This window comes from Ipomoea nil, unplaced genomic scaffold (assembly GCF_001879475.1).
Source record: "Ipomoea nil cultivar Tokyo-kokei standard unplaced genomic scaffold, Asagao_1.1 scaffold0987, whole genome shotgun sequence".
Taxonomy (NCBI): domain Eukaryota; kingdom Viridiplantae; phylum Streptophyta; class Magnoliopsida; order Solanales; family Convolvulaceae; genus Ipomoea; species Ipomoea nil.
The window spans coordinates 463,295-480,125 of record NW_017617415.1 but is presented as its reverse complement, the minus strand read 5'-3'; the positions used below and the strand labels follow the sequence as shown (position 1 = coordinate 480,125).

The 16,831-nt window shown below is 39.2% G+C and overlaps 3 protein-coding genes across 3 annotated transcripts; 2 read left to right on the top strand and 1 right to left on the bottom strand.

The window, feature by feature from the left end:
- Nucleotides 1-3,584: 3,584 nt before the first annotated feature.
- LOC109180022 lies at nucleotides 3,585-7,293 on the bottom strand. The gene is made up of 6 exons (XM_019329507.1): nucleotides 6,712-7,293; nucleotides 5,723-6,531; nucleotides 5,199-5,666; nucleotides 5,001-5,150; nucleotides 4,471-4,829; nucleotides 3,585-4,192 (listed from the first exon to the last, which is right to left on the bottom strand). Exons 1-6 carry the CDS (start codon nucleotides 7,291-7,293, stop codon nucleotides 3,585-3,587), a joined length of 2,976 nt encoding a protein of 991 aa, XP_019185052.1.
- A 3,823-nt stretch (nucleotides 7,294-11,116) lies between these two features.
- Nucleotides 11,117-11,716, top strand: LOC109180021 (agamous-like MADS-box protein AGL29). Its single transcript, XM_019329506.1, has one exon. It carries the CDS (start codon nucleotides 11,117-11,119, stop codon nucleotides 11,714-11,716), a length of 600 nt encoding a protein of 199 aa, XP_019185051.1.
- Nucleotides 11,717-15,072: 3,356 nt separating this feature from the next.
- LOC109180019 (agamous-like MADS-box protein AGL29) lies at nucleotides 15,073-15,672 on the top strand. Its single transcript, XM_019329505.1, has one exon. It carries the CDS (start codon nucleotides 15,073-15,075, stop codon nucleotides 15,670-15,672), a length of 600 nt encoding a protein of 199 aa, XP_019185050.1.
- Nucleotides 15,673-16,831: the final 1,159 nt, after the last annotated feature.

Genomic DNA, 16,831 nt, shown 5'->3' with positions numbered 1-16,831 from the left:
CAACCAAAAACTTACCAAACATTTCCAAACATCCAAACCTTTCCATACTCCCCCTTTCTCCAATACTCCCCCTTTGTTTTTGCCAAATAAATGACAAACAAACTGGTGAACATCATACTAGTGGATTGGATTAACTTGCAGACGGGGTACCCGACTCAGATTCATCACTCTCAGAAATAGAACCAGTGCCAGCGCCAGTAGTAGATCGAATTCGAGCATAGATGGCCTCAATTCGGGCTATTTCTTCCAACTGAGCACCCAACAACTTTTCTAAGCCATCAATGGTTATTTGTTGAGAAGCAACCGATGTGCGAATTTGAGCAATTGACGCTTGAAGAGTGAGAACAATTTGACGGCGATCCATGAGCGTCTGAGGTTCTTTGAACACTGCCGTAGAACGAGGATTCAGGGCTGAAACAGTGTCAGTAGATGATGCAGGGGCAGACACAGAGGGCGTGACAGTTGGTGCGTCGGGAGTGATCATGAGCGTAGCTCTATCATCATAGTGATCCTTATGGGTTAAACGATCATCGTATTTATAAACTGAGTCATTAGCAATCACCACCTCATCTTTGTAGGGCTTGAACCCATGTTCCTGTAGAAGCCCGAAAATTAAATTAAACTAGGAAACGGAAGATGTACCTTAGGTTCCCTATGTCGCACAAATTGAGCGAGATGACCAAAAATGATTTCTCCAAGATTGAAAGGAAGTCGGTTCCGTGGTGAGCTTTAGGCTTTCGAGTCCGGTGCTTGGCCAAGTGACGACTTTGTTGTGAGTTAAAGCAGCAGCTAGGAGATTAGGACTCGGGTCAGGGGCAGCTTGATGATTTGGAGTACCCAAATAGGAATTGATCACGGCCGGACTTAAGGGATACCATTTATCCCGGATGAAAACTTGTTGAAACCGAGGTGACCCCTCTGAAAAAGTATCCAAAGTTAAATTCGTGTAGAACTCGACAGTGAGCCATGTGGAATATGGTCCAGTATGAACAAGTGAGGCAAGTAGGCATTGATCTCGCAAGATAGGCACAATGTTGCATTTTTCTGTCAACTCTTCCACATTGATGGATTTCTCCAGAATAAAATCTCTAGTAGCATGAACACTCCAATCAGACATCAAAGCTGGAGACAATAAAATCGGATGGTATGTCTTCTTAGATCTCTTCATCTTTGAGCCAGATGAGACAGTGGCAGCTGCTGGTGCAGGGGCTGGACTTGGTACTGGGCCTGAAACTAACCTGGACCTTGTCACCCTGGGTGGCAATGTGGACCCTCTTTTTGATTGCTTGGAATCAGACAAGCAGACAACATCCTCCAATGCTCCAATTTTTCTTTTCTCGGCTGTACCTGAAATAGTAATTTTTTCTTTCCCTTTTCGGGAATATTTGCCCACGGGCACAGAGATAATGGGAACAGAATCATGTGAGGTGGCCACAGGGATGGGAACCTCTGCAGATTTCGAGACTAGAATAGTTATGGGAATAGAGAATGCAGCACACGCCATGGGAGACACATATTGGTTAATATTTCGAATGGTGAAGGGAGATGACACAGTATGCATTAAATTAGATAATGGCACAAGATTTTCAGGTAATTTATGTGAAGAAGAATCATACGGATCACCTTGTAAAGGAATGGAAGGGGCACACATATCACGTGAGGTAGACACAAACTGATTTGGCATAGAGATGTTGAAATCTAACTTTCTAGAAGCAGAAATTGATTCATCTAAAGGTGAAGATACTACCATGGTTTCCGGGGATGAGACCTTCAACTCAGATTGTGGCGGAGGCGGTTTGGTTGATTCGGCCGGAATAGTCCACGGCTCCACAGATATGAACCTAGCTAGAGCTTGGATCTGTTTGATTTCCCTGTCCGAGAGTCCTTCAAGAAGGCCTGCATGTTGCTTGATCGTTGTGAGAACTCGATCCGTATCATCAGATGTAAGCGGAGATTCAGCGTTGACGATGTGTCGAAAAAGCTCCAATCTTTCGGATTTGGTTGTGAAAATGGCAAAAGGATTGTCGCCTTCCATTGTTGAAGGTTCAATATTTGAGAGTGGTAAAGATGAAGATGAATGGTGTGGGTTTGGCGTGTAAGAGCAAGAAAGACAAGAAGGCTTTTAATTAATGAGCTTCTCAAAAGTTGTGATGGATGGGATAAGTGATGTGACTAGTTTATAGGGGTAGTAGTAGAGTCATACTAGGAGAGAGTGGTGGAAGTTGTTTGAAATTAATATTTCAATACATATTATGTAATGGTGGAATTAATATATAGATAAATAAGGTAGCCGAGCCGATTAAGGAAAAAGTAGGTATATGGGTGAGAAGAATTGAAACTAAGTTGGAGAGTTTTAGAATTTTCCTGCAAACAAAAACAAAACAACAACTACGTTAAAAAAAATTAATTAAGGATTATTTGTTGTACCGTTGTTGATGATTAAGCTGTAGGATTGCAAACACCAAGGGCAGCTCTAAGCAGTTCAAATCTCGATTTGTCTAACGGCTTGGTGAATAGATCTGCAAGATTTTTATCTGTTGGAGTATATTCCAAGATAATTTCTTTCTGTTCGACTAGCTCACGAATAAAGTGGTGTCGAATATCTATGTGTTTCGTCCTGGAGTGCTGGACTGGATTTTTTGAGATGTTGATTGCGCTGGTGTTGTCACAGAACAATGTCATACTTCGTTGTTCTATACCATAGTCAGTTAACATCTGACGCATCCAGAGTAATTGTGTACAACAACTACCCGCTGCTATATACTCAGCTTCAGCTGTGCTGAGTGAAATCGAGTTCTGCTTTTTACTTAGCCAGGCGACTAGATTTTTTCCGATAAAGAAACATCCGCCTGATGTACTTTTTCTGTCGTCAGCATTTCCTGCCCAGTCAGCATCACTGTATCCTGCAAGATTTAGATTAGTATCGTTCGAGTACCAAATACCATAATTTATCGTACCTTTAACGTATTTTATAATACGCTTTACCGTCTTTAGGTGTGACTCTTTTGGATCGGCTTGATAGCGTGCACACATACCAACACTTACCATAATATCTGGTCGACTGGCTGTTAAGTACAGTAGGCTGCCTATCATACTTCTGTACATAGTAGAGTCTACAGATGTTCCTTTTCATCTTTGAACAATTTTGAAGTTGTAGAGATAGGAGTGCGGGCATCTTTTGCAGATTCAAGCCCAAATTTGGATAGAAGATTTTTCGCATATTTTTCTTGCGAAATAAAAATCCCTTCTTTAGTTTGACTTACTTGTAGTCCAAGAAAATAGGTTAGTTCGCCTATCATGCTCATTTCAAACTCTTGTTGCATTACCTTGACTAGCTGGTCTGTCTCTCCTGGTTGTGTGGATCCAAAAACGATATCATCTACATACACCTGAGCAATTGTTATGTGTTTACCTGATCGTTTTATAAATAACGTTTTGTCTGATCCTCCTCTTTTGTAGTTGTTCTGAAGAAGATATTGAGTAAGTCTTTCATACCAGGCTCTTGGGGCCTGTTTTAAGCCATAGAGAGCTTTTTGTAATTTGTAGACATAGTCTGGATGATGTGGATCTTCAAACCCTTTTGGCTAAGCAACGTATATGTCTTCTGAGAGATATCCATTTAAGAAGGCTGTTTTAACGTCCATCTGAAACAACTTGAATTTTAGGGCACATGCAATCGATAGGAGTAGTCGTATTGACTCTAGCCTTGCAACAGGGGCAAAAGTTTCGTCGTAGTCGATTCCTTCAATTTGGGAGTAGCCTTGGGCTACAAGTCGCGCTTTATTTCTAGCGATGTTGCCATCTGCATCGGTTTTGTTGCGAAAGATCCATTTGGTACCTACAACATTGACATTGTCAGGTTTGGGAATTAGAGACCATACCTTATTTCGTTCGAACTGCCCCAGTTCTTCTTGCATGGCCTTGATCCAGTGTTCGTCTGTTAGAGCTTCTTTGACATTCTTCGGTTCGATCTGTGAAGTATAACAAGAATATCCTGCTAATTGAAGGTAATCACGTTTCGGTTTACCTCTGGTTTTTACGCCGAAACTAGGATCTCCAATTACGTTTTGTATTGGATGAGCTTTCTGGATGCGAGTAGGGATATCAACGTTACCATGATCAGTGTCAGATTCAGACTCAGACTCAGTTTCTTGCTCTGGTTGAGTTGACATGGGAGATGGCATAGGAGACTCTGATTAGGTTCAGGACAACTTGCGTCATGTTCTGTCACTGGTCCAGGCTGAGACGTTGTGATAATATCACTCGGTTGATCATCGATTACAACATTTGTGGACTCCATAATGGTTTTGGTAACTTTGTTATATACACGATATGCCCTGCTGTTCGTTGAATAGCCGAGGAAGATGCCTTCATCGCTTTTTGTTTCAAACTTTGCGACAGGGTTTCGATCCTTCAAGATAAAACAGCGTGATCCGAAAACGTGAAAATATTTAATGTTTGGGTTCTTACCTTTCCATAATGTATACGGAGTCTGATTCGTGCCTGGACGTAGATAGACCCGATTGATGATGTGACATGCAGTGTTCACAGCTTCTGCCCAAAATTTTTGAGGTAGTCCTTTGGCATTGAGCAGAACTCGTCCCATTTCTTGAATTGTGCGGTTCTTCTGTTCAACAACTCCGTTTTGTTGAGGTGTTTTCGGAGCTGAGTATTCATGTGTGATTCCTGTTTGGTTGCAGAAGGTATCGAACAGATTGTTGTCGAATTCTCGTCCGTGATCACTTCGGATTCGAATGATGGGCTCATTTCTTTCTTTTTGGAGTTTTAATGCCAAAGTTTTGAAGGCTTCGAGGGTTTCAGACTTATCCCTGAGAAAGGTAACCCAAGAAAAACGAGAATAATCATCTACGCAAACTAGTATGTATTTCTTACCTCCAACACTTTCTGTTTGAGTTGGACCAATGAGATCCATGTGGATCAGTTCCAAGCAGTGACTTGTGTTTATAGTGTGCTGCGCTGGATGAGAGGATTTGGTTTGCTTTCCTGCTTGACATGCACCACATATGGTTGGTTTGACTTTCAGCTTGGGTAATCCACGAACACCTTCGATTTTCACAAGTTTGTCAAGAAGTCTGTAACTTAGATGTCCTAGCTTTTGGTGCCAAAGCTCAGTTTCATCTACATTGATCCTGCAACACAAAACATTGTTAGTAAGAATATAGCAATTATCAGTTGACCTTGTACCTTCCATAACACATTGATTTGCTTTGTCTAGGACACTGCAACTATTTTTGTTGAAGCTCACGTTCCAGTTCTGGTCACATAGTTGACTTATACTTATAAGATTTGCATGAAGTCCTTTGACTAGTAGAACTTTCTCCAGTTTTGGCAGACCAACTACGTTTAGCGTGTCTATACCAGTGACTTGTCCTTTTATACCGTCGCCAAAGGTAACTTCACCTTTGCTTGTGTTAACGTTACTCAGAAATTTAGCATTTCCCGTCATGTGACGTGAACACCCGCTATCGAAGTACCATTTTTCTTCTCGGCCTGTACTTTTAGAGTGGAAAGATACGAATGAGATATAATCTGTCTTTTTCACCCAGATTTGTCTTGTAAAGGGTTGAATGTTCTTGTGTTTGAACTTCTCGATTCTTTGATCCTTGTAGAAGTAGTAGCATTCCGGTCTGGTGTGACCCCGTAACCTGCAATAGTGACATACTGGGTTATAGGATTTATAGTACGGCTTGAGTGATCTTACTGTACCAACGCGATGTGTCGTTGTACTGGATTCTGGAATATCTCCTCGGCCAAGACCTGACGCTTTGACAAACACTGTTTTAACTTTGAGTTGTTTCCTGTGAATCCTAGACAAAATTTTGTAGATGTCTTTCTTCCAGACTCAAGGATCACGTCAAGAGTAGACGTGGTATCCATCATTTGGATTTGGCGTTTGTAGGTGTTCAGCTCCTGCTTCAGAGTCTGTACCTCTTGTTTCAGTCTTTCTTCTCGGGCCAATGCCTCTTTGAGAAGTAGATCCCTGTCAGCTATTTGAGTTTGATACACTTTCTTTGCATTTGTTACAATCCCTATATCACTAGTTAATCTACGATTTTCTTTCCTTAGTGCTGCCCATTTGGGATACAATTTATTAAACTCAATTTCAAAAGATGATTCACTTGACTCTAAATCTTCTGCAGAATTATACTCGCCTCCTTCTGAGTCAGCAACATCTTCATGACACAGTCCAGCAGCCATATGTGCAGTAAAGGCAACAAAATTACCAGAAATTTCGTCTGAATCAGATCCTCCTGTTTCACCGTCCGAGTCATCATCACTCCAAGTAACTGCTGACATTGATTTCTTGCGTCGAAGATAGGTGGGGCACTCTGCTTGTACATGTCCGAAGCCCTCACATTCATAGCATCTGATCCCTTTACTGGTGGATTTCTCTTTGGACTGCCCTGGACGTGAACCAAAAGACTTGAAGGTTGATGAACCGGATTTAGAACTCGTTTTAGATGATGACGCCCCCTTTTGCATATTCTTGTTTCGTGAACCTTTTGACACCTGTTTCAAAAGTTTAGAAAACTGTTTAGTGAGAAATACAACTGGATCATCACCTATTTCATCTAAGTCAGGTGCACAATTATTTTCTTCAGCGGTAAATGCTACTGTTTTTTGTTTTTTTGTGTGATCTGTTAAGATTTCCATCTCATAAGTTCTTAGATTTCCCATTAGTTGTGTTACAGTCTTTTTCTCCCAGTTGTCATGTTCCTGGATTGCTGTAACTTTCATCCGGAACCGAGGTGGTAGTGATCGTAGAATTTTTTTCACCAACTTTTCTTGAGTGAATGGTTCTCCGAGGACCATAGCTCGATTTGCTAGCTCTTGCACACGAGTGTGGAAGGTCACGATGGTTTCATCTTCATTCATCCGGAGCTCCTTGAAGTCTGATTGTACCAGTTGCAGTTTCGATTGTTTTACCGACGATGTGCCTTCGTAGGTAGCCTCTAGTGCTTCCCATGCGCCTTTAGCTGAATCATGACCAGCAACAATAGGGAATTGACTTTCATGAATTAGCCCATAAATAATATCTAGTGCCTTATCGTTGTGTCCAGCACTTGTTTTCTGAGCTTGGGTCCATTCATTTTCAGGTTTCGTCACTCGAGTTTCATCCTCAGTGGTACTGGCTTTGGTTGGATGTTCCCAGCCTGTTACAATGATACACCATACTGCTTCACCTTGTGCTTTGAGATGAGTGCGTGTGCGCACCTTCCAATACGCATAGTTGTCACCGACTAGCTGGGGAAGAGCTTTAGTGTGCTTCATTCTGTAACACTCAATAACCCGTGAGATTGAACAATTTAACAAAATCAGAAATAATAAAACTAACCGCTGAAGGATTGAGATCAAGAGGCACGGAGTAGCCAGATCGTCAGACTAATAACTTAAGTCTGTAGGCTCTGATACCAATCGAAAAAGCCCGTGTATCTTGAAATCAATTTAACTCTAAGGATTCTACTTGATTTTATGTTACGAGACAATTTCGCTATTTAATTAAATCAATTTAATTGACATATAAATAACGAAATTGAAAGCATAAATAAAGTAAAGACACAGTAGAATTGTTACGCAGTTCGGAGCTCCTTCTCCTACGTCTGCGGGGCAACCCACGTCTGCCCAATCCACTCGATGTTCACCACAGAGTATTACAAGAGGTAACTATAAACGGCTCATAGCCTTTACCACTACAACTCTTCTAAAACACCTACTTAGGACTGAACCGTGCATGCCATAAACATCTTTGGTGTAGCACTTCAGCTATCACAGGTACTGATTTGTAGTACAGGTTTAAATCACAAATAATATAATCAATATTAAAGCAGTAATGTAGGAAGCTTGCGTATGGATTCAGAATTTCAGAAAATGGCAACTTCCTCTTTCATTTTCCCTTCCTTATATACTGTACGTAGCTTCCATTTCACCATGCCTTGATTATAGCTTTCACATGTGGCTTGAATTCTTCTCAACCACATCTTCTTTAAACTTGAGATCTTCAGACTTGCTCTTTGTCCAACTTCTTTAACAATAAATCTCCACCACACATTTTAGCTTGGTCCAAAATACTAATTACAATTCATGCTAATTAACACTACATATTAATAAAATAAACTAATAAATTAGCCAATCTAATGTGTACTATTTTGTACACTTACATGGGAGTTGATAAGAGTCTAAAAGTTTATAATTTCACATTGCATTTAAGCTTATTTTCCTTGTTATTTGTTATAATTTTGTCCGAAGTATCCTCATTTGATTCATTTGTGTGCTTATGAGTAATTCTTGATGATTTAGATGAATTGAGTGATTTTTGGGGCATTTCGGATGCATGTAGAGTCAATGGGAGTCAATGAGAAGCTATGAAGATGGAGAAACAACTTTTAGAGAGCCAAATTATGGTGTGTTTATTGGTCTTGGTCATTTGGACAAACAAAGGCAAAAGTGGACCAAAAGAGCAAGAAGTTGAAATTTCCGCACAAATCGTCCACTGCTCGGTTTTTTGATCATATCTCTGCGTAGGAATGTCAAAACCAAGTGCATTTTATATCATTGGAAAGCTAACTTGAAAGGCTAAAACTTTGATTCAAGCACCAAAGACTAATTCAAAGGTTTTGAGGGTGAAAAATGGCCTAGAAGACGACCTCAGTGCACAAGCAGTGCACACTGCCTGTGGCCACGGGTCTGGCCACGGCCGTGGCCACACCCGTGGCCACTGAGCAGTGTGCCCTGCATTTCTGGCCACGGGTGAAGCCACACCCGTGGCCAGCCCTCTGCAACTTTTTGCAGCCCGTTTTTTACCCTTTTAAGGGGATTTTTCCACCCCAAAAGATATCTTTCATTACATCTTTCATTTCCCTTTCATTTCTCTAGTTAGGGTTAGTTTAGAATAGCTTAGATTAGTGTAGATTTGTGTTTCCTTTTCATTTCCAAGCTCAAGAACATTACAAATCTTGGATTTCAAGGCTTCAATAGAGAAGCTTTCTTATTCATCTCTTCTCTTTACTTTTCATCTATGCTTTCAATTTCTCTTTTAATATTGTGTATCTATTGTTATATTATGAGTAGCTAAGTGTTTTGGGACTAGGATTTGGTTTGATTTCTTTCTATTGATGCCTATTTGAGTTGCATTGCATAAAGGGGATTATTTGGGTGATCTAGGGTTGTTGTGTGAAATGGGTTTGTTGAGAAATTTGTGTATGATTGTTGGATCCCAATTATATATATGCTTGATTTGGAGTGTGTTTGTTGCTACGAGAGTAGAGCTTGTACACTAGCCACACATTCACACACTTAATACCCAATACGAGAGTATTTTGGGTGTTAAGGGGAATCTTTGCCCTGTGTTCTTGTTTGGGCATCCTTGGGTTGAATTGTCACGAGAGTGGAGTTTAAGGTTAGGTTGCAAGTCCAAATAGCTACGAGAGTGGTATTTGGACACTTTTGTGCATCTCACTTACCCTATGCCTTGATTTAATTCCCTAATCCTTAGTACAATATTTGGCATCTTAGCTTGAATCAACCAAATCCCGGTCCTTTGTTTTACTTGTCCTTTTTTTTATTAGCCTAATCATATCAAACCATCTCCCTATCGATAGGTCTAGCTTCTAAAAGGGTAGTTTTAGCTTGTGCTTAACTCCACTTTACATCATTCCTAATATTACAAGAGCCATCTCCAGTGGAACGATATCTAAACTCTATACTGTGATTTGATACTTGATGGATGTGTGAAAAACGTCCTCATCAGTGGGTCCATCCACACACAACCCACAACAACTCTATTCGCTCTGGGACTAAGGGTGATGGGTGCGTGGGTCCATCCACACACAACCCACCACAACTCTCTTCCCTCTGGGGCTTTGCGTGGCATCGACGAATCGACGCTGATCGACGAAGGATAGTCGGGCAGAGGTGGAATTCAACTCACCTAGGAGGCCGGGTCGACTTGGACGACAAGACACAAGTTGAGGTCGTTGGGGGCATGAAATCGATTGTTCAACTCGAGCAAAGTCGGCTTTGGATCGGTTGGGAACTTGAGTACCGACTTGAGATTGCTTAGGACTGAGACCGATAACAAACAGGCCATCCCTAGGGAAGTATAACACAAAATGGACTGTTGGCCATGAACCCTAGCTAGGCCCAAGGTTGTCACTCAAGTCAATGTGCGCATGATGGTCGGCCTCGAAAACCCAATCCCGTGGTCAAGTCGGGGAAGCTCACCGCAAAGATGACCCTGAGATTGTCACTCAAGTTAATTAATGGGTGTCCTAGGGTCCACCCGAGTTAGAATCGAGAAATCCAACCTAGTAACACATGTCTTGAATATTTGCTATTTCCAAATTAAGGGGATAGGAGCTCGACGCCATATGTCTAGATTAGGTAATTACATCCCATTTGGAACCAATCACGTTAATTAATATCATCAAGTCGAGTATCACCATTCCTATTCCCCCAATTCAATCACATAAACCGAATCCTCATCCCGTTGAACACTCCATTGATGATGAAGAAATTGTGGCTCCAATTCGCAATAGTGATGATCCAAGAAAATAGGAAACAAATCTCGTCACATCTACAACAGTTACAAAAAATAAAAAAGACACTACTAACCCCATTCAAAAAAACCAATCCGTGTCATCTTAGTAAATCAAATCTAAGTCATCCAAATAGAAAAAGGAACGAACAAGATTAGTCCATGAGTTCTCCATTAATAATTATTTTTAAAAATATTGGGTCCACACTTACAACGATTAAAAATCTAATACATTGTACAATCTAGAAGAATTATTAAATATGTTTTAATTATATATTTTTTTTATGACAATAATTTTTTTAAAAAATATTATTACTAATTCTGGATCCTACATACCAACTCAAGAAAATTTTTATCCAAAAACTCTCCCGCAAACATGGAATTTATTTTGTTTTAATTTTGATACCATAATAAAAATTGCAACGAAACAAAAAAAAAAAAAAAAAAAAAATATTAACGGGATGGCAACAACAAGAGCTATAAATACACATACATCTCATTCTGCATTATCAATATACTAAATCCCAACATCTTAGTGTGTGAATTTTATTTTCTCTGAAAATGTCAAGCAATAATAGTACTAGGAGGTTGGGTAGGGGCCGCCAAAGAATTCCCCTAGAGAGGATTGAAAATGATGTTCAACGTAATGTGTCATTCTCAAAGCGTCGCTTTGGCTTGTTCAAGAAGGCCAGCGAGATTTCAACACTTTGTGGTGTGAAGATCTTGGTAGTAGTTTTCCCACCAAATCAGGAAAAGGTTTATACATTCGGCAGTCCTAGTGTGCCTGATGTCCTAAACAAATACGTTGCTGAAAGGGAAAATCGTACAATAGAAACCAACGACACCGAAGAGTTTCTCCTTTCTCAGGAGGAGGCAAACATTAGAAATATGAATCATAGAATTAATCTGCTTGAAGAACAGATTCAACATGAAATGAATGTAAGTAAAGCTTTAACTGAAGCTGCAAAAGGTATGCCTTCTATCTCTAATCTCCCATTGGCAGAGCTACTTCCCTTGAAACAGAAAATGGAAACACTTCTATCTACCGTGCGTCAAATGCTAAACCAACGTACAATGCCAGTCCAGACGCCGCCCATGCCAGTCATGACTACTACTCAATCTGATAATGATGTTCTTCCAAGTGGTGCAACTCCATTTTAAGAAGCCATCCAAGTGGTGCAAGCCCATTTTAAGAAGCCATCCAGTAAGAAGACCAAATAGTGCCCGATTGAATTGGTTCTTAATTAGAAGGATTTAAAGATTTACTGCTTTGTTTTATTCTACTCTCGTTATATGTTGCTTTGTATCATTTTTTACGTTTATTGTGCTTTTATGTTATTTGTGATCATTATTATTTGAAAAAATTGGGTGCAATTATCAATATAATTTCTTTCAACATTATCATTTGTTATATTTAATTTGTTATGCTTTTCCATGCTGTCTATCTACATTTATCTGTTAGGAGGTAATTATTTAATTAATATACCATCTAATTTATAATTCAATTCCATCCACTTTTTTGTCAGTTGTCATTTTTGTAATCTAGAGAGTTTCACTTTACCTTATCTTATGAGTAATTTTCACGTGCAAAGGGCTTTGGGTGATAGTAACAATCTATTGCCTTATTTCATATTTTGCAAGCTTGGGATGCAGAAACTTAAACCAGCTCATATGAACACACAATTACCAGATAGATCTGTTAAGTATCTTAGTGAGATTGTTATAAGTAAAGTTGTTCAAAGCTATATTAGAAGAGCTTTGGGAAAAGGGTTTGAAAACTTTGAGCTCACCCAATATTTTTTCATAATCAAACCTTTACAAAAATATATTTCCTAATCATTGGTAAAAACTACAAAGGAAGAAGTACACAAAGGATAATGAATTAGGGTTAGTCTACACACCTAAACAAATTTATTTGTTACATTCTTTGTTAACATAAAAAAAAATAAAATTATTTGGATTGACTGTGTGCTAACAAGAAATAATTAGCTCTTAGATAGATTAAACAAACAAAACAAGCAATAGCCAATACGTCATGTGTCTCACTCTTCCAAAATTTTAAAAAGTAAGCGAGCCTCTATAAAAGAAAGAACCATTATGCACTAGCCGAGTTTCAAGCCATATGAAAAGTGAGATATTTGTCATTTTCATATAATACATTTTACAATCTAGAAGAATTATTAAATATGTTTTAATTTTACATATATTTTTTTTACAATAAAATTTTTAACAAATATTATTACTAATTGTAGATCCAACACACCAATTCAAGAATATTTCTATCCAAAAACTCAACCGCTAAAATGGAATATATTTTTTATTAATTTTTATACCATAAAAAATTGCAACGAAACAAAAAATATTAAAGGGATGGCAAGAACAGGAGCTATAAATACACTTCTCATTTTGTATTATCAATATACTTAATTAATCTCAACATCTTAATGAGTGAATTATATTTTCCTTGAAAATGTCAAGCAATAATAATTAATTTCACATGGGGAGTGATCCTCCTATAAACCTTATTAGGGAATGACAACCTAGTCTAAGTTTAAGGAGTTGATCAACCATGCTTCACCTTTGAGAAAAGGGGAATGTGTGATGTTAAGAATACCAAGTGTTCGATGAAATGCCTCTTACACATTCTTGAGTCATTAGATCGAATGTCCTTAAATGTTATTCTATGAGTGTGGGATGACTTTCAGAAAGGCTTTCCTATCGTTATATGACGTCTTGTTCTTATTCATTATGATTTGGTCCATGATTAAATTAATTATATCATGGTACTTTCATTAAGAGCTTAACATATAAGCTCGAGCATACTCCTTAATCCACACATCCTACAAAATATTACTTTGACAATGGCAAGACCCCATTCCCGCAACTCTGAGAACTCACACAACATTAGCGTCACCCTTGATGGCAACACTTTGAACGGGACTGCAAGTTGGGTAGACCTTGCCCTTGGGACCAGGGGTGGACTTGAGGGATCACATGAATAACAACCAGGGTGGAGAGCCAACCCCGAGCCTCCAAACTCCGTCGCCCACCCCACAACCCAGACATCCAAGCCCGAGTAGTTGCAATCCAACGAGCTATGATTGTACTCAATAAGTTAGTAGCGGGGCTCAAAAGCTTGGTTTTACCTAATCAAGAGGACCCTATGATAAGGGTGATGGGTGGGTCCATCCACACACAACCCACCACAACCCTATTCGCTCTGGGACTAAGGGTGATGGGTGGGTCCATCCACACACAACCCACCACAACTCTCTTCCCTCTGGGGCTTTGCGTGGCATCGACGAATCGACCCTGATCGACGAAGGATAGTCGGGCAGAGGTGGAATTCAACTCACCTAGGAGGCCGGGTCGACTTGGACGAGAAGATCAGACACAAGCTGAGGACGTTGGGGGCATGAAATCGATTGTTCAACTCGAGCAAAGTCGGCTTTGCATCGGTTGGGAACTTGAGTACCGACTTGAGATTGCTTAGGACTGAGACCGATAACAAACAGGCCATCCCTAGGGAAGTATAACACGAAATGGACTGTTGGCCATGAACCCTAGCTAGGCCCAAGGTTGTCACTCAAGTCAATGTGCGCATGATGGTCGGCCTCGAAAACCCAATCCCGTGGTCAAGTCGGGGAAGCTCACCGCAAAGATGACCCTGAGATTGTCACTCAAGTTAATTAATGGGTGTCCTAGGGTCCACCCGAGTTAGAATCGAGAAATCCAACCTAGTAACACATGTCTTGAATATTTGCTATTTCCAAATTAAGGGGATAGGAGCTCGACGCCATATGTCTAGATTAGGTAATTACATCCCATTTGGAACCAATCACGTTAATTAATATCATCAAGTCGAGTATCACCATTCCTATTCCCCCAATTCAATCACATAAACCGAATCCTCATCCCGTTGAACACTCCATTGATGATGAAGAAATTGCGGCTCCAATTCGCAATAGTGATGATCCAAGAAAATAGGAAACAAATCTCGTCACATCTACAACAGTTACAAAAAATAAAAAAGACACTACTAACCCCATTCAAAAAAACCAATCCGTGTCATCTTAGTAAATCAAATCTAAGTCATCCAAATAGAAAAAGGAACGAACAAGATTAGTCCATGAGTTCTCCATTAATAATTATTTTTAAAAATATTGGGTCCACACTTACAACGATTAAAAATCTAATACATTGTACAATCTAGAAGAATTATTAAATATGTTTTAATTATATATTTTTTTTATGACAATAATTTTTTTAAAAAATATTATTACTAATTCTGGATCCTACATACCAACTCAAGAAAATTTTTATCCAAAAACTCTCCCGCAAACATGGAATTTATTTTGTTTTAATTTTGATACCATAATAAAAATTGCAACGAAACAAAAAACAAAATATTAACGGGATGGCAACAACAAGAGCTATAAATACACATACATCTCATTCTGCATTATCAATATACTAAATCCCAACATCTTAGTGTGTGAATTTTATTTTCTCTGAAAATGTCAAGCAATAATAGTACTAGGAGGTTGGGTAGGGGCCGCCAAAGAATTCCCCTAGAGAGGATTGAAAATGATGTTCAACGTAATGTGTCATTCTCAAAGCGTCGCTTTGGCTTGTTCAAGAAGGCCAGCGAGATTTCAACACTTTGTGGTGTGAAGATCTTGGTAGTAGTTTTCCCACCAAATCAGGAAAAGGTTTATACATTCGGCAGTCCTAGTGTGCCTGATGTCCTAAACAAATACGTTGCTGAAAGGGAAAATCGTACAATAGAAACCAACGACACCGAAGAGTTTCTCCGTTCTCAGGAGGAGGCAAACATTAGAAATGTGAATCATAGAATTAATCTGCTTGAAGAACATATTCAACATGAAATGAATGTAAGTAAAGCTTTAACTGAAGCTGCAAAAGGTATGCCTTCTATCTCTAATCTCCCATTGGCAGAGCTACTTCCCTTGAAACAGAAAATGGAAACACTTCTATCTACCGTGCGTCAAATGCTAAACCAACGTACAATGCCAGTCCAGACGCCGCCCATGCCAGTCATGACTACTACTCAATCTGATAATGATGTTCTTCCAAGTGGTGCAACTCCATTTTAAGAAGCCATCCAAGTGGTGCAAGCCCATTTTAAGAAGCCATCCAGTAAGAAGACCAAATAGTGCCCGATTGAATTGGTTCTTAATTAGAAGGATTTAAAGATTTACTGCTTTGTTTTATTCTACTCTCGTTATATGTTGCTTTGTATCATTTTTTACGTTTATTGTGCTTTTATGTTATTTGTGATCATTATTATTTGAAAAAATTGGGTGCAATTATCAATATAATTTCTTTCAACATTATCATTTGTTATATTTAATTTGTTATGCTTTTCCATGCTGTCTGATGTTATCACATCTGTGCTTGTTTTTATGGTTATTTTGAATCATCACAGTAATTAAGCTCTTTCATTTTTCTTATTTAATACATGTTTTCCTTGCTATTATCATTTAATTATGGTTCGCACTTGTTTTGAATGTTTTACGTTGTTTGTTAGTGTTTTTGAACCATTGTAGGTCAATTCTATGAGCAATGGAAGTTCAAGGATGAGTTTGGAGCAATTTTGGACAAGTTCGGGACCTAGAGGACTCGACGCGTCGAGAATTTCCAGAGAGGTTTATGATCGAGACCAGCAGATCTCGACGCGTGGAGAATTGGCTCGACGCGTCGGGCGCAGCACGAAGTCGCGAGATATTTGAGTCCAATTTTGTTCCAGATTCCTATTTCGTCTCAACTTTATACCTACTATAAAATCCCTCCTTCCTCAACCCTAAAAAACACACCGAGAGATTTTGAGAGTTCTTTGTAGACAAGAAAGAGAGAAATCAAGAGGCTCAAGTCGTCTTTGGAAGCAAGGAGGAAGCCAGGGAGATTTGGGAGAATCGCTTGGTTAATTCTTGTACTCTTCTGATGATTTGTAATCCTTTATTCATATTTGCTATGTATAATTTAGCCATGCTCGGCTAAATTCCTTAGGGATTTTTGGGTGAATTTGTTTATGAACCTATGTGCCTAGTTCGTTAATTTCTTAATATATTTATGTTTGGTTTTATGATTTGTGTTGCAATCTTGTTTTTAACATGTTGTTGTTGGTAATTAAAGGCCTAAATTACTAGCTTCACAGTCATGTTTGTGTCACCAATGGGAGTTTGGGCATAAATTAGGGCACACACGATTGCACCTAATGGTTGGTCCTTGGGAAAGGGGAACTTATTAGGGGAA